Source organism: Kogia breviceps, chromosome 4 (assembly GCF_026419965.1).
Source record: "Kogia breviceps isolate mKogBre1 chromosome 4, mKogBre1 haplotype 1, whole genome shotgun sequence".
In the NCBI taxonomy this organism is placed as follows: domain Eukaryota; kingdom Metazoa; phylum Chordata; class Mammalia; order Artiodactyla; family Physeteridae; genus Kogia; species Kogia breviceps.
Window position 1 is genome coordinate 43,942,800 of NC_081313.1, and position 18,660 is coordinate 43,961,459.

The following is an 18,660-nucleotide window of genomic DNA, read 5'->3' on the forward strand; positions in this document are numbered from 1 at the left end:
TAAGATGGGCCAAAAAGCAACACTTATCTTCAATAGAAGACATTCTGTGGCTTATTCCGCCCCCCCACCCCGCCCCTTTTACAAACATAGCACCCAAAGGGACACAGATCACTCCAGTTTGTCCAAAGGGACACAGATCACTCCAATTTGTTGTTAAACTTGATTTGGATTACTATTACACTGGTTTGGTTAAGAAACATGGACAGTGTCGTCATTAGTTGCAACCTCAGTTGCCATACATGGCATAACCTAAGACCACTTAGGTGTTAAGAGAATCATATGAATTTTTATTAGTCAGAATGAAACAGGTTGTACAGGTAGGGAATATGGAATGTCCATTGAGTACTTTGAATATTGGTCCATGGCAAGGTTATCTTTTTGACAAAAGAGGTAGGTTTTTTTTCCCCTTTTTAATTAATTAATTATTTATTTCATTTTGGCTGCGTTGGGTCTTCGTTGCTGTGCGCGGGCTTTCTCTAGTTGAGGCGAGCGGGGGCTACTTTTCATTTTGGTGCTGAGCTCATTGTGGTGGCTTCTTGTTGCAGAGCAAGGGCTCTAGGTGCTCAAGCTTCAGTAGTTATGACACACGGACTCAGTAGTTGTGGCTCACGGGCTCTAGAGTGCAAGCTCAGTAGTTGTGGCACATGGGCTTAGTTGCTCCACGGCATGTGGGATCTTCCCAGACCAGGGCTCGAACCTGTGTCCCCTGCATTGGCAGGTGGATTCTTAACCACTGCGCCACCAGGGAAGTCCCAAAAGAGGTACTGTTAATTGAACTGTTAGCCGTCTGGAACACCAAATTCATAACATGGATTAAATTCAAGGGCGTTTTTTACACATTAATGTTCAGGAGCTGATGTTGACATCAGGTATAGCAGAATAGTTAAGGACTGTCCATGGCCACATGAATTTTTTTGATTTCAAAGCATATGGATGGGGATGACAAATCGACCAGTGGGTCAGAATCTTATCCCCAGCTGCTGTTGGATTCAGGCAGTAGTGCTGGTTCTAGGGGACAGGGAGAGCCTTAATTGTTCTCCTTCCTACCTGCGCCTTCTGGGGTCAAAGATGTTTCTTTTCCAAGTGCTAGGGATTTTGCTCTCCCTCTGCAGCCATGATATCAGTATGTCCCGTTCCCATAGCTCCAGCTTCACTTAAAACAAAACAAAATGGACAGCCTTCTTGCACCCAGATTTTTTTATCTAGAGGAACTGGACGTGACTGGGAGAGGGGCATTTTAAAATGGTTTTCAGAGACCCATTGTAAAGGTGTCTCACCCTCACCTTGGTCCACATTGGACACTGTAGTGGGGACTTGGTGAGAAGTGTACACAAGCAAATGGTCATTGTGTATATGTGTAGGACCATGCCAGTTCAACAAGAGAATCCAGGTGGCCAAACCAGATTGTTTGAATTCCTTTTTGGTTGGCCATCAGCCTGAGGGGTGGCCTGGCCTGCAGTTGTTCTTAGGGGAAAGAAAGAAACATCATGTCAGGATAATCAGGGCAGAATCTTGAGTTTTTAATGTAGGTCTGTATAATCTCATAACTCTCCACTTATTTCATCCTGATTATTACTCAGGAAGTGGCTAAGAGGAGATGATGATCCTTTTTTGGCTATGCTGCATTCATTGACTAGACTGTCTTACTAAGATGTGAGAAGAGATGAGGGATGTGTTAAAATGCTTGTCAGTACTTGTAGATAGGGAATATGGAATGTTCATTGAGTACTTTGAATATTGGCTCATTGCAGGGATGACCTTTTTGACAAAAGATGTACTGTTAGTGTGGACTGTTAGTGGTCTGGAATATGCCAAAAACATTACATGAATTAATTTCAAGAGTCACAGTAGTGTGACCAGAGTTAGCCCATCAGATTGCAGCAGTAACAGTGTAGCTTGAAAAAGTTTCAGTGGTAGTGAGACTCCGTGAAGTAGTCAAAGGTTTGATGTAGTTCTTGTGTGATATGGTCTTCTTCACAGTGAGACAAATGGACCAACTTTTGGCAGGAGTCACAAGTTGGCATGCAGTGGTGGCTTCTGCATCAGCAAGAGGAAGTCCTTTATTTTGTAGCCAGTCTGTGATAGTGGGTGTGTTCCGTGTCTGGTGTGATGATGGATCTAGGTGGTATGCCAAAGACTTGATCAGCATTGTAATTTCAGTCGTCTCAGTGCCATTCACTCTCATCAGACAGCAAGCCTACTGAATCAACATGAGTGACTCAGATTGCCTCAGCAACAGCTGCAGTTTCCCACAGTGTGTGACCCCAAAGAGATGTTTTTAATCTGCTAGTTTATAGTTTTTCAGGTGACAGACAAGATGACTAGGCCATCGGCAACAGACCAAGAGTTAGAAAAATATAAAATGTCTTGTCCTTAAGAATATTATCTAAGGTGAGGGTCGTAGCTTTTATTTTGTTCTGTTTAGCTGAGTAGCACGTACCCATTTGGTTTTCCAGAGTTGTTGGGGTTGGATGGCTGCTGTGTGCACCATTATCTTTTAACTTAGTTGAAGCTTCAGTGAGCCAGGCTCAGGCGTTTAAGGGAACTTTTCTGATTTGAGAGCCTTACTGAAATAGTGGCTTGTTACAGGTGATAGGCGGGGGAATAACATTTACTCCAAAGCATAGTTGCCACTTCTAGGGCTAGGCCAGCTATGCTGTTGAACACATGATTTCCATTTGGTCAAGCGCCCTCTTGGGCTCTTTATTGGTGTACCACTTTATTGGTGAGTACTTAGTTTGAGTTGTTTGTTTTCAGTAAGAGCTCAGCATTAGGGCAAGAGCCGCTTTTTCTTCTTTTTTTTCTTTTGACTGTGCAGCTTTTGGCATTTTAGTTCTCCGACCAGGGATTAAACATTGAACCTGGGCCATGGCAGTAAAAGCCCAGAATCCTAACCACTAGGCCACCAGGGAACTCCCCACACTGCATTTTTAAAAGGAGTGTACTTGGTGCGTGTGTCAGGCAGATGGCACTGCCGTACTGGGAAATAGCCTCTCTGAATACTCCAGAGTCGTCAAGTCTTCAGCCACATAATCTGATTTTCTTTTCTTTCCTTCTGGGAGCTGTGCTTTTTATTAGACCACCTGGAAAGGGATGGGAATCATCTGTCAACCTGTGACATTTCCTGAATGGGAGAATCTTGAGCATTTTCAGTACAAGCATGTAACATTAGCACTAACTGTAAAACACAACAGTACATTGAGTTGGCCTAATAGCCCCACCTGCAAGATTGCTTTTAATTTCTCTCTCTTACTGCTGAGTTTTTTCCAAACTATCGGCCATGTTGGGGCACTGGGGTGCCTTTTCCCACTATGGGGTCACAGACTAAGGAGTTTAGTACATGCATATCAGAGTTATAATCTAAGCTTTCGGGAGATTACATGATTTCTTTAGCTTGGAATGTGGGAAAGTACAGGGTGGAGAGAAAGACTGCCCCTTTGGGGATTGCATGGGTGGCTTGGAGGCTTTTGCTGTTCTGGCTTCTGAAGCCAGGATTGGTGTTGCCTTCTCTCTTGTGTACCTTCTGGCCCCAGCAAACACTCAGGCTGGGGCCTTTCATGCCCCCATGTACCATACTGCCATGGCTTTGCCCCATACTGAAAACTTTCAGCCACTCTTGTGCTCAGTACTGTCTCCCCTCCATGGGAGTGGTTAGGATGATGTCTTGGGTACGTGTGTGCAACAGAACTGAAAGAGTTGTCTTTTTCTTTCCTTAAGTTCTCGCACAGTTCACTTTCTTGTTAAAGCAGCTGAGTTTGATGTGGGGAAGGAAGGGATCAGGGAGTACGAAGAGCACAGAATACTTCCACTCTGCCTTTTCTTTGTTTCCAGTAGTAGCAGCAGTTCAGCCTTAACAAACTTACTTCTAATGTTTTCAGTCTTTCCAAAACTCTCTATGTTCATTGCTGTTCCACTTTGGAGACCACTTGACTTCGGCAACCACAGCCATATTGCCTTTCAGGTGGGACCCCATCTCATGACAATACATCCCTTCCTTCTACTCAGAGGAGATTTGCAACAATCAGAGCACTATATGGACACCTTGTTTCAGTCCTGCCCCTTGCCACTTGGTCGCTAAACAGTGAGGGACTCCTACTTCCACCTATCACTTGGACGAGAGCAATTGCTGCCAGATCCTGGAGAGTCTTCTCCTATGCCTCAGTCTGGCCCAAGAGACCATACCCTTGTTTTTCTTTTTCCAGAAGGTTTTAACTCTGAGAGCGTGACATCCTCATCACCAAAACTGTTAGGATCTGTGAAGGGCTTGGGTTTTTACCCTACTTAAAAGCTTAGCAAGCTAGCCTGTTACTGTTGTTTCATGGATGCTGGCAGAAGACAGATAATCAAAGGCTTTACCTTTCATGCACAGAAGCAGCATGAGGATGAAGCCAGGGGCAGTAGGGGAACTTGCACCAGTTAAGTCCCACAGCAGCCATGTGGAGGGGCCCAGTTGCATGAAATGGGTGTGTGTAGTGGGTTTATATTATAACTGAGGAACCTCTACTCTTTGTCCTGGAGAGAATTGTAATATTAGTACAACCCAGAGGAATGGTCAGGGCATTAAAACAAAGAAGTTCTGGAGTTCTGATTGTGATTTTTTTATCAGATTAATGGATTAATATTGGGGAAAAACAGCAACCTTCATGAATTATTGTGAGTTTTTATGTTCTTATACATTTCTCATTCTTTAGAATCATTTTTACACACTTCCTTTGATAAATTTTTTTTAAAACATTTGCTTTGGAGAAGAGTTTGGAAATAAATCTACAGAACTTAAAATAGAACTAGCTTCATTTGCCGTAATTTTCTGATGTTGAAGAAAATCTTGAGCTATTTAAATCAAATAGTGTGTGATACACAATATTACATTTTATTATAAAAGAAGGGTACTATATTTGCTTTGATTTCCTTACAGCGGTCTTTTACCTTTAGAGTTTTTGGATAAATATAGTTGTTGAGCTCAGAATGGTGCTCTTCTTTCTGTTAGGTAGAAAAAAATAGATGAACAATGGAACTCATAAGTTACCAGTTACCAAACACATTGAAAATAACTATAAAATGTTCTTCTTAACCATTTAAAATTCTTGGAAATAAATTAAGCCAGAGTATTACTAGTTTTTCAAGTTGTAGTCAAGTTTTGTATGTATTTTTACCTGTATGCTTATAATCTGTTTCAGTCGTCACTGAATTTTGAAAAGCATTCTGAAAACTTTTCATGGACAGAAAATCGTTATGATGTGAATCGTCGACGACACAACTCTTCAGATGGCTTTGATTCTGGAATTGGACGTCCTAATGGAGGTAAAATTTGCTAAGGAACAGTAGAGTTTAAGAATAATTTTCTTCACATTCTTATAAGAATGTTTTGATTGTGATGAAATTTTTAAGCATAACCATCTTCTTTGAATTTATAATACTTTACCATTATTAAATAAAGGTAACTTTGGAAGGAAAGAAAAAAATGGATGGCGTACACATGGAAGAAATGGTACTGAAAACATAAATCATCGAGGGGGATACCATGGTGGAAGTTCCCGTTCTCGTAGCAGTATTTTCCATTCTGGAAAAAGCCAGGGCCTACATGAAAACAGCATACCTGACAGTGAAACGGGGAGGAAAGAAGACAAGAGAGAACGCAAACAGTTTGAGGCTGAGGATTTTGTAAGTTTCTTATAATTTTAATACAAATGAGGTTTCTGTAAGTGCTATGTAAGCATCAGGTCCCTCTCAGATTTTATCAGTACATCTCATTTTCTACAGAGATCACACTTGACAGGTTCAATTATTTATTTATTTATTTTTAAAATATTTATTTATTTATTTGGCTGCACCGGGTCTGACTTGCAGCACGTGGGATCTTTAGTTGCGGCATGCAGGCTGTAGTTCCCTGACCAGGGATCGAACCCAGGCCTCCTGCATTGGGAGCTCCGAGTCCCAATCACTGGATTGCTAGGGAAGTCCCTCAATTATTTTTAATCCTTATATTTTGTGAGTTTTTTTGTACATAACTCTCCCCTTCCCCAGTCTTCTTCCTCCTTCCCTCCTACTTATATTCCTGTGTCTCACCATGTAGTTTTTTAAAACTTTGGATAAATTTATGTCATTTTATTCTTCATAGCAATTTAAACAATTTCCCTTTTCTAGAGAGTAAACATCTAATAACATTAGCTTTAGAGTACACATTCAGTGCTTACCTCAGTTTTCTTTTATATATATATATACACATATATTTTTGGTGGTACACGGGCCTCTCACTGTTGTGGCCTCTCCTGTTGCGGAGCACAGGCTCCGGATGCGCTGGCTCAGTGGCCATGGCTCACGGGCCCAGCCACTCCGCGGCATGTGGGATCTTCCTGGACTGGGGCACAAACCCGTGTCCCCTGCATTGGCAGGCGGATTCTCAACCACTGCGCCACGAGGGAAGCCCAGAGCATCACTTTTTGAAATATAAATTTGTACTTTGCTCTGAAAATGAGCATGTTTAACTAAACATTCAGTGATGCAAACCTAACAGAAGAGTTGAGGAATTGTCTGATTTTCCTCTTCCCTGCTCTTGACCTTATGCTAAGAAAGATTTCTCATATTGATGCAAAGACATTTGCTTTTTTAAAAAATTCATACTTTTTCCTCACGTAGTTGGGGATGAGGAGAATATTTAAAGACCCTTCCTTTGTTTTCTTCAACTTGGAGTGAGTTTAGATAGTAACCATTTTAATTGTTAGCAGAATAAGCAGAAAGTAAGATTTATGAATAATTAGTGTTTAGTAGTTAAGAGTTATTATGTCAGATTTTTCTGTATAGCTTTGAGATTATCTTTATTTATTTATTAATTAAATTGACTGAGTAATTTTAAATTTATTTATTTATTTTTGGCTGTGTTGGGTCTTTGTTTCTGTGCGAGGGTTTCCTCTAGTTGCGGCAAGTGGGGGGTCACTCTTCATTGTGGTGTGTGGTCCTCTCGCTATCGTGGCCTTTCTCATTGTGGAGCACAGGCTCCAGACGCGCAGGCTCAGTAGTTGTGACTCACGGGCCTAGTTGCTCTGTGGCATGTGGGATCTTCCTAGACCAGGGCTCGAACCTGTGTCCCCTGCATTGGCAGGCAGATTCTCAACCACTGCGCCACCAGGAAAGGCCCCCCCCCCTTTTAAATTTTTAAAATATTTATTTATTTGGCTGTGCCATGTTTTAGCTGCTGCACATGGGATCTTTAGTTGTGGCACACGGGATCTTTAGTTGCAGCATGTGGGATCTAGTTCCCTGACCAGGGATAGAACCCTGGGCCCCTGCATTGGGAGCATGGAGTCTTAGCCATTGGACCACCAGGGGAGTCCCTGAGATTACTTTTAAAAGGATTTTTTCCTTAAATGTGAGCAGTTTAAACATGTATTGTTTTCTTTTTATTCCAACTTTTTTTCAGCCTTCTTTAAATCCTGAGTATGAGAGAGAACCAAATCAGAATAAATCTTTAGCTGCAGGTGTATGGGGTAAGTAATTCTTGGTCTATCTTTGAGGGATATAAAATGTTATTTTTAGGTTTCACATTTGTGTTGTTTAAAATAAATAGGCTAGAATTAAACTTTCTCTTTTAAATACCTATTTTTGATGTGCTAAGCTACAAAAAGTAGCACTTACCTTTTAAAAACCAAGATATTGCAGATAGGAGGAGATCTTGATTTGGATAGTTGATTTACACGTTAGGACCTTTAAGTACACTCAAATATGCATTTTGAAAAAAATGATCGTAAGTTAATGTAATGAATTTAAAGTCATTTTGAGAGCAGCCTGATAATCTAACGAAACAAAAAATTTAGTTTAACTTAATTTGTAGTTTTTCAAAGCTGAAAACTTAACTGGAAAGATAAGTACTTTTAATCAATCATAGTGTGATATAAAAAATTAATTTTTTTACTTATGAAAATGGTTATACATAGACAGTATTAAAAAATAATTGTATAAATTTTGCCTACCGAACTAGTCTGTTTGAAATTATTTGCTTTTTTGATTGTCAGATCTTAATTTTTCTGGTAATAACTCCCTTTTCTTTAAAACTGCTGAGAGTTTAATTTGATAGCATCTTACAGAGGATTAAACTGCACTCATATAGTACAACTTAGTTAGCTTTTTAGAGATTTAAGTGAAGTTTAAAATAATGGAAAAAACTAAAATATGAAGATTTGATATCTGAAAAATAAATTTAATTATTTGATACCAAATTCAGAGGTGATGTCCACTTTGGAACTTGTACACATGTTCATTTGTGTTTTCTATTGAAAATCAACAACTTACCAAAACAAAAGGATTGTGGCTTATGACAGCATACTAGTCCTAATAGTAAAGGCATTATTTTAAACTTTGCCACTTCCTGTGCTGTTCTTTATTGTATTTATGGGGTGATACGCTGGGGGAATTATTTTGTTTCTTTTGATCTCCCAATTTAAGGGCTTCTTGTGGGTGGGGGTGGGGGTGGTCAGACACTTTTGTTAGAACCATGTGAATGGCATTGTTTTTTCTGTATTGCAAATTAGTATTTCTGCCACTCTCCCCAGGCCTACACGCCCAGACACACACATACCCAACCAAAAATATCTCCCAAGCTCCTCTCTTAGGTATGTTTCCTTATTATTCAGTTTTTCTGGGAACAGCTGATTGCATAAGAATATAGAACCACCTGGAAGGTGTTAAAGAAAATCTCTAAGAAATTAGGAATAATTTGGATTTGATTAAAATGAAAGTAAATAAAAAATCAAGAATGTTAGTGAGCATTTGTCATATAAAACTACCTATAGATACTATTGGTACTGATCCTTGGTTAATATAATAATTTTAGAAATGATTTAAAGGCAAATACATCTTTGAAAATATTGAGAATAAAATGTATTAATATAAAGATTTTGGTTCTCCTGTTTCAGGGTTGGTCTAAGGATTTGGGGCACTAGTTGAAAAGATGTTTAAAAGGAAGATGTACTCTTTACTGTGTCTTAGGTAAACTAAAAAGTGTGTCTGCATTAGAAAAAAGAAAAATGGTTAATTGTGGCTTGATTAATTGTTAAATTCCCAGTACTTCCCATAGGAATACAATGAAACTTTCATTGTATCACACTTCACTATTCCTTTCTTACTTTATCCCCTGGGTTCCCAAATATTGTTTTCCCCATTGTAACATTTAAAATAGCTATGTTCCTGAGGAAGACATGAGAGAATTTTAGGAAGGACTTCAGTAGAACTTTTCTAGTGCTACTTTCTTCCAGGTAAGTCAAAATTTAATAACGGAAATGTAATATATATTAAAAAACAAACACCACCAGTTTGTCCCTGAAACTGTCCTTTTGTAGATCAAAAATTGCAAGAGTCTAAACATAATATCCTAAATAAAAAATACTTTGAGTGAAAGTAGTCAAGCTATTTAAACTATAAATATAAGTTTAATTTTCTTAATTAGCTTTATTGGAAACACCCTACAGTTTATATCTAATTTCTGTAGTGTTTTGATCTTAACAAGGATCACTGCTGCTTGATGCGTAAGATTAATATTTACTCATTAATTTATCTCATATACCTAATAATTTAAAACTAAACAGAAATTTAAGGCACTTCAGTGTGCCTGTAACAATTTTAAAATAAGTTACGTGGGTGACTGATTTGGGTAGTGAGAAAGAGAGAAAATGATGTGTTTGTATGCAATTTGAGACATTAGTGACTATCAAATTGATTTGTGTGTTTTTAGAAGTCCTGCTGTCTATTTGTGTTGGCGTAATATGTCAGGAACATATCACTAGCAGAGCCTAACATTTTGGCTTAAGATACTAAATAGTGAAAAACTTCAGTCACTAGTAATTAACTTAAGCATAGTCTTGTTTCAGGTCAGCATATATATTTGTGTTTATTCCTTGAGAATTTGATGAATTTATTCCTGAGTTTTTCCTCATATTTGGTACAGTACTTCAGAGCATCAAGGCTCATCTTTAAGAACTGTATTCTTTTTTTTTTTTTTTTTTTTTTTTTTTTGCGGTATGCGGGCCTCTCACTGTTGTGGCCTCTCCCGTTGCGGAGCACAGGCTCCGGACGCGCAGGCCCAGCGGCCATGGCTCACGGGCTTAGTTGCTCCGCGGCATGTGGGATCTTCCTGGACCAGGGCACGAACTCGTGTCTCCTGCATCGGCAGGCGGATTCTCAACCACTGCGCCACCAGGGAAGCCCAAGAACTGTATTCATTTTTTTAGCCTTCTAAATCAAAGCAAATTGGTGACCAGCTCTTTTGGGGGGGGGCGCTGTGTTGTGTCTTCGTTGCTGGACACTAGTTTTCTCTAGTTGCATCAAGTGGGAGCTATTCTTCATTGTGGGGCGTGGGCTTCTCATTGCACTGGCTTCTCATGTACGGGCTCTAGGCGCACTGGCTCCAATAGTTGTGGTGCACGGGCTCAGTAGCTGTGCCTCGTGGGGTCTAAAGCATAGGCTCAGTAGTTGTGCATGGGCTTAATTGCTCCGTGGCATGTGGGATCTTCCCTGACCAGGGATCGAACTCATGTCCCCTGCGTTAGCAGGTGGTTTCTTAACCACTGTAGTACCAGGGAAGTCCCTGGTGACCAGTTCTTAAAGGTGGGTTGTTTTCTAGAGAATTCTAATGGTATTAACCACTAGCATACAGGTTGAGTGACATGATTGCACTAAATGCGTTTAGGTCATGAAAACAAGTGAAGTGGTTTTTTTTTTTTTTTTTGCGGGCCTCTCACTGTTGTGGCCTCTCCCGTTGTGGAGCACAGGCTCCGGACGCACAGGCTCAGCAGCCATGGCTCATGGGCCCAGCCACTCTGCGGCATGTGGGATCTTCCCGGACCGGGGCACAAACCTGTGTCCCCTGCATCGGCAGGCGGACGGACTCTCAACCACTGCACCACCAGAGAAGCCCAACAAGTGAAGTTTTTAAAGTGACTTTGTAAAAGGATTAAGAGAAGGGAATAATCTTTATCAAATTTCTTTGTATAAAAGCATTCTATTGGTAGATTATTTATATATTGATATGACTACACTTTCCTTCAATGTCTTTCTTATATGAAAACATTTGTTAACATTACAACAAGAAGAAAAAGGTAATGCAACACATGTTCAAGGTTAAGAAGGAAAAATTAATAGTTTGATTAGACAGCTTGACACAAGTAAATTTTATTTGGTCAGAGTTACACGTAGCATTCATCATTTAAGTTGTATTTGTTTTAGAAATATATTTACTTAAGCCTACTCTTTTTTCATATGAGTAACATGGGGACCTTGTTAAGGTAAAGAATAGCATACTCCTGCTTTGACATAAATTATGTTAGTGAAACTCATTTGATTAAAACTCTCATACTACTATAAAACAAGATTTGTACATTAAAAAATTCAAAACTAACAAAATTCAAACATCATCAATCTGTATAAAAATCTTAAAAATATTTTTCTGTTTTAAAATTAGTGTTCAACTGGATTTAATTACTGTGGTACTGATTGTTTGCTTTTGATATTTATATGTTATTGTGTCTTATGTGGTTAAGTTTCCTCTTCAAATTAGTGTGAAAACTTAACTAAAATACTGTTTATCCTTCCCTTGGCTATATGCTTTTATTCACACATTAGAGTTGCCTCTTATGTCAAGATGAGCAAATTAAATTATTAACTGGCATCACTGTGATGGTGAGGGCAAGGGCGGACCCCTGACTTAGTAGTGAACACTTACAAGCCTCTTAATTTTGACAATTCAGTACAGGCTTGTTATTAGTATTTTAGTTGGAGATAGTATACATTTTGAAGTATCTGATTTAGCAATATTTTAATTTCCATTTTCTCCAGTAGTATAATATAGTTGTTAAGTGCATTGGTTTTGGAATCAGATAGGTCTGGGCCCTAATGTTAGGTCTTTTACTTATTAATTATTTAAACTTTGGGAAGATTACTTAATCTCTGAGTGAATTTTCTTGTCTGTGAAATGAGGAAGATCACTATGCTAACACTAATGGAAAAGCACTGTTAATATTAAATTGTCTGCTGTGTCATACATATCCTTGGTCATATCACAGGTGTGTAATACATGTTAGCTAATTATGTTGAAGTCCAATAAGTGAGGGAGATTCTGGTAGATTTAATAAAAGGCAAAAAAAGAGTGTCCTAAGTGATAGATTGAAAAATAAAAGTAAAAACTGATTGAATCAGAATGTATATATGTATGTCTAAGGCAACTATATGGAGAGTATAGTTAAAGACAGAAAAGAAGGTGAGGAATTGAGATGTCAGCTCTGACTTAACGTCTGGCCAGCTTACTTTGTATCAATATTATACATGGAAGTATTTTAATTCTAATCTTTCTTCAAAGGCTTGAGCCTTTCCCCTCCACCATTGGCTTTGGATTTAAAGGAACAAAACTAATTATAACATTCAAAGATACTGGGAGAGCGTGAAATAACAAGATAATAAAAGGATATTTAAAGTCAGTTATTATCAGATCACAGTTGTCTGTGAGGATAGAGGGAAATAATGATATGAAAATGCAAAACATTTGCCTTTAGGTATTTTGAAGGCAATTTGAATAAGAGTAACTGTTTATATGAGCTTGATAATAAGCACATATGACTTATAGAAGGAAGTCACCAAAGTCACTTACTTTCTAATTCTTGTTTATAAGTGTTAAAGTCTTTCATCAATACAAAAATTTTCTCTTTAAAACAATGAACAATTTGGGTCTTTTTCATGTAGTTTACCAGTTGATAAAGTAAATGGAGAAAGTGTAGGAGTCGTCATTGGATACTGTTTGAATCCAACAGATTCAACACTTTAACTCAGAAGGTTTGTGTGAGGAGAATTTGTAGAGATAATCTATGAATAGATGAGCCAGTTTATAAGTAATATAAATGAGGCAAATTTAAGTTACTGGTGCTGCCATCACCTTTTCCATTACTTATATATGATTATTACCATCAAGAACTAACTTTCCCTCCCTCTCCTCCTTCTTCCCTCCTCCCCCTCCCCCTCCCTCCAATACTCCCCCTGCCCCCATTCGTTCTTTTTGGCTTGTTTGTTCTTGTATTGATATTTAACACATTCTTATTAATTCAGGCTCCCAGATAGGGTGTCTCCTGATCAAAAGCAGGGTCTCTGAAGTCCACGTCCTCGATTTTGGTCAGTCAGTCTCATGATAACCAGCAGTTCAATAACCAGCAGCTGCTGGTCTTGGAGAGTCTCTGGAGAGGCTGCAGCTCACCCTGGGGACATAGACACTGGTGGCACACACACTTGGGAACACTCTACCACGTGAACACCACTGCTGGTGGCCACCATTCTGGCCTATTAGACTAAACACTTTTCTTGTTTTTAAACAGGCAGGTTTATGTAGTATGTTCAGCATAGTTATATAGGATATAGGTTAGTCATTGTTAAAGGTGTTGATTTCTTTTATAATTTTTCTCATCTTCCATACTTGTGGATTTTAGGTTTAAATTTTACGTTTAAAATTCTTGAAAAAGGACACCTTTAATTTGAAATACAATTGGAAACCTATTATAGTGGAGATTGTATATGACTTTTGGACATTTTTTCTAGTATTTGGTTTAAAGAAAACATTTCACTGCAACTCTGAGACAGGAACTGTTTTTCATTTTACAGATGAGAGATTAACTAGTGAGGTTAGAGCAAGTATTACAATTCTATAAATCTGGCACAAAAACACATGGTCTTAACCTCTGTACTATTTGACTGTGAATACTTCGTAAGTACATCAGCACTATGTCTGCTTCTCTTTCCTCCCAATCCCTATCATCTTTTAGGTACCTTTATCATCTTTTACTTTACTACCTCTCTTCTATGACTAATTTCTTCGGCTTCACCCTTCTTCTTTATAGGATGTTCTCTCATTCTTTGCACTGAAGACCTCTTTGAGGAAACTGTTAGAATATTTCTTGCTCTTAGATGTCTAGAAATCCTGTTTTACGAAAGGTGAACTTTCCTAAAGGTAGAAAGGTAGTTAGGAATTATTTTGAGGCTTAAACAATGCCTGCTTGCTTATCTGTTCTCTTCTGTTTTCTAGTTTTGATCAATGATGATTTACGTATAAAAATATTCTTTTTCTTCTTGTACCTTCAGCCTTCAATGTGGGATCATTTTACTTCTGCCTAAAGTATCAATACATTGTTTAGGATTTACTTTAGTAAAGATCTTTTCTTGGTGATTGATTTTTGTCTGAGATTTCATTTCTGTTTTCTGCCTTATATGGCACTTCCAAGTCCCAGTTCTACAATCTAGGATTCTACATGGCAGATTAGCCCCCTCCTCAGCTGTTGGGTTCCTTTGTGCACACACTCGAAGCTGAAGTTTTTTCCTTTACTTCACTCTCTAGAAATATGTGTTGAGGTCATCCATTGCTGATGAACCTTCTCCTGTTCTATTTTTAAAAATAAATTTATTTATTTATTTTTGGTTGCGTTGGGTCTTCGTTGCTGCTTTCTCTAGTTGCGCGAGCGGGGGGGCTACTCTTTGTTGCGGTGCATGGGCTTCTCATTGTGGTGGCTTCTCGTTGCAGAGCACGGGCTCTAGGCGTGTGGGCTTCAGTAGTCGCGGCGCATGGGCTTAGTTGCTCCGAGGCATGTGGGATCTTCCCGGAACAGGGATTGAACCCGTGTCCCCTGCATAGGCAGTTGGCTTCTTAACCACTGTGCCACCAGGGAAGTCCCCTTCTCCTCTTCTTTACTGTTGTATTTGTTTTCCTCCTTTACAGTAATTTTAACATAAGGATCTAGAAGAGAAAGAAGATAAACTTGTGTGCTTAGTTCGTAATATTGGAATAGAAGTCTTCATCAGTCATGTTTGAACTTACTTAATTGTGCTCTACTGATGGAAACACCCCCTGCTTTTAACACTTGAATTCCTCTGAGATCAGACCTTGCAAACTCTTACTAACTTGCATTTCCCAGCATCAGTCAATCATTCTTCAGATTCCTGAGCTTCATTTAATTTAGATTTTGAGTACCATACTGTTAAGATTTTCTCTTATATTTTAAAGAATTGCTAATTTCAAGAATTTTAGTTATGCTGTAACCATCTGTTTACCAGAAGTAATTGTAACAAATTGTTTAGCACTGTTTCTAGCATTCTTCATTGGCCTCTGTTTGAGATCATTATTCTTCATTTTCGGTTTGACTTCATTGTGTTAGTTTTAAGAAAAATTATATATTGGTGATGTAATTTGTGTCCTTATGTGCCTGAAAATATCTTTCTTAGCCTTAATATCTTGGGCCTTTGTAGGCATGTGAGCAGTTGGAGTGTTTGCCCTATTAGATAAACTTTCAGTGTTTAACTTTCAGAAAGATGAATCTTTTCTCACTTTGCTTTAGGTTCTTGTTGTGTTTGTTTGTTTGTTTTGGCCGCACCACACGGCTTGCGGTATCTTAGTTCCCTGACCAAGAATTGAACCTGGGCCTTGGCAGTGAAAGTGCTGAGTCCTAACCACTGGACTGCCAAGGAATTGCCAGGTCCTTGTTCTTTAATCCTTTAGCATTACAGTAAATGATATACCATATCAGGTCTATAGTTTGAAGAATTCGAAGTTTCAGATGGACTTCGAGAATCCCTCCATGTCCCTAGGAGTCCTTGTTTAGTTTAGTTTTTGAGATAATCCAGTAGGAAGTTTGGTTTGTTTGATGCAGGGCATCATCATATACATCTGTGCTACTCACCATCTCAGTCGTATCTTAAGCTAATTTAGTTTTTCTGCGATTTCTTTCTTTGAGTTAATTCTTTTCTTCTAAACTCTCCAACTGTGAAACTGATGCTTTCACAGTTTTTCTAAGGGAAGAAAGACATACGTCACTGCCATAATTGTGAATATGCTCACTGTAACATCTGTTTGATTACACATTGATTAAACTCTAGGAGTAATTTTTCATATTTTAGCAACTGTGGGTGTACTGAGAAAAGCTTTCAGTTAGCAACTATTATTTCTAGTACTATCTTCAGAAGCCAGGACTGAGTTGGATCCCCTACGACTTGCACAATGCCTTCAGTGTAGTTTGGATGGCCAGTAAATATTTGAATGAATTGGTATTATGAAAACAGTTCCCCTCTTCATTAGTCATAACTTAAGTAGGAATTTAGAAATAGAGGGACTGTAGTTTCTTTCTAATTAGTAACAGCTTTATGAGTGAGATAAAAAGAGTGAAGGAATTAGGAAAATTCTCTTTTCAAAATGGAGAAGAGGAAAATATAATATATTTTATATTTCAAGTCTTAAGAGCCATTAGGATGAAATTTGTAATTTAAAAAAATTAATGAAAAGTGTGCTAGAGTTAGTTAATTTTGGCTGGGTCATAGTTAACAATTCTAGGAAACTATCTAGCTGAATTCATCTTTGTTATTTGACATTGCTCAATTCTTGCTATGATTTGTTTGATTGTTTTAGCTTTATTTCTCAAGCAGGAATATAGTTCATACTTAGCTTAATTATTTTACTCAGGAAGCAGCTGTTATTTTTAAATATAATCAAGTTTGGAATATACGATTCTTTTGGTGGTTTAATTTTATGCTAAAATTTAAACTGTGTAACTATTGCTCGTGCTTTGTTTATGCAGAATATCCCCCGAATCCTAAATCTAGAACTCAAAGGATGCTGGTCATTAAGAAAGGTAATACAAAAGACTTACAGCTATCCGGATTCCCAGTAGTAGGAAATCTTCAGTCACAGCCAGTTAAGAATGGGACTGGTCCAAGTGTTTATAAAGGCTTAGTCCCTAAACCTGCTGCTCCACCTACAAAAGTAAGTTCTAAGTTGTTAAACATGCAAGTTTTAAGTTGATATCAATTGAATTACTTTGACAGAAAAAAATGTTAAAAATTTCACGTTGAAGTGTTGGAGTATTGGTGGGCTGCTGATTTCTAAGTGGAAAGCATTGTTGGCCCACTGTGTGTCATTGATTTTAATTGTCCTGTTAGTGGCTTGTGTGTTTGTCCATATATGTTTTCTTATTTTAGTAGTCAGTAGTAAATGAAATCTGTAAATACTTGTTTTGCAAGATGTATCTTTGATATATTTGCTTAATAATGTATAAAATGCTCTGTCCTTTGTGTTCAGTTTTAGGTTTTTGAAACTCAGTCACTTGTGTTTTTCTTGGTATTAGGCAAAAGAAACCTAACTTAAGGTTTATAAAACTTTGAAAAAACAGCAATGTAGTTAGATGTTTTATCTGAATACCAGGTTTTGATTTTATTTGTAAAAAAAGATGGAAGAGAACCATGTAGAAATGATTAAGGTATAATACAAAAATAATTGTTTTTATGAGCCACATTTAGTCATCTTTATGTGTTCAGTTTGTTTTCTCTCTCTTCTATATACTCTGTTTTAGATACACATTGTTTGTGTGTTTTTCTTTAGCCTACACAGTGGAAAAGCCAAACTAAAGAAAATAAAGTTGGGACTTCTTTCCCTCATGAGTCTACATATGGTGTCGGAAACTTTAATACTTTTAAATCAACTGCCAAGAATTTTAGTCCATCAACAACTTCAGTGAAAGAGGTACGGCATTTAAAATTACTCCTGAGGAGCGAAATGTATCTTAATCATGGTAATTTAATTAACAGTGAACAAAAGGCATAGGTGCATTAAATGAATGCATTAAAATGAGATATTTTAGTTCTTTCAGAAAACTTGATTCAGATACTTCCCTCCATTTGCTAACTTTTTTTGCAGTTTAAGTAGGGATAATTTTTAAATTTCTAACAAAATTTCCAAATATCCTAAAATGTAGAGAAAATCATACAGTGAAACACCCATATACTTATCAACCAGAAAGAGTAATTTTTAAGAGAAGAATTATGAAAACGGGTATTTTGACTTTTGCCAAAGAGTTACTCTATGCTGTCTGATTGAACCTTGACTAAAAGTAAGGATTTTTATTATATAATCTTCTTTTGGGGATGATGGACAGTAGGAGAGAGCAGAGAGGAGGAAGAAGAAGGAAAGGTGCATATTATTATTTTACTGACCTTGAAGTAGCTTATGTATTTCTTTCTCATTTGGCCAGCTTTCTGAAACTTCTAGATCAGGGACTTCTCTGACCAGTTCAGGGTCAAAAGGCACTTGTGACTGTATTGTTATAACTGAGATTGGTCTGGGTACTATAGTGGAACATTATAACCCCTCATATACTAGTTCTCAATCATAGAATTTTAGAGCTGTGATGAAAGGACCAGCATTCTCACTCAGCTGGTCTGTTGTGGCTTAAATTCATTATAGTCTGCAGACGTTATTGACGACAATTAAGCATTTTGGTTTATTCCCATGGCTTAAAATACCTGTGACACAGAATTCTAACATTCTCTTTTCTTTTGTACTCCACTGTCAAAATATCCAAAACAAAAAGGACTCCAGTACATGTTCTGTTACTGTCCCCTCCTGCTCTTCCACAAAAATTTTCCCTCATAAAACCCTATCTGCTAAACTCAATGTGTACCTGTGTGTAAAGAATTATAATAGTTTATATGGGAAGCTGTTACTGAACCTTAGAACTCTGTGGAACACAATTTTAAAAACTGCTTTTTTTTTGAATTATAGAAATGTTTAAGCAATTTCAGGATTCAATTTATAAAATAGTATTTAAAGTCCTAATTTAGAATCATAGTTCTTGGTATTATCAGACCTTGTTTCTG

The 18,660-nt window shown here is 37.8% G+C and overlaps 1 protein-coding gene across 4 annotated transcripts in view; it reads left to right on the top strand.

Annotated features, from left to right (window-relative positions):
• GPBP1 (GC-rich promoter binding protein 1) overlaps positions 1–18,660 on the top strand; it is a 71,856-nt gene that overhangs the window by 39,937 nt on the left and 13,259 nt on the right. For 2 of the 4 annotated variants that reach the window (XM_059061132.2, XM_067030996.1), the window contains exons 4-9: positions 5,178–5,301; positions 5,438–5,661; positions 7,418–7,484; positions 8,547–8,606; positions 16,587–16,771; positions 17,387–17,527. In XM_059061132.2, coding sequence (XP_058917115.1) covers positions 5,178–5,301; positions 5,438–5,661; positions 7,418–7,484; positions 8,547–8,606; positions 16,587–16,771; positions 17,387–17,527 — 801 coding nt within the window. The remainder of the gene's footprint in view (positions 1–5,177; positions 5,302–5,437; positions 5,662–7,417; positions 7,485–8,546; positions 8,607–16,586; positions 16,772–17,386; positions 17,528–18,660) is intronic. The other 2 variants (XM_059061134.2, XM_067030997.1) reach the window with 1 other exon arrangement.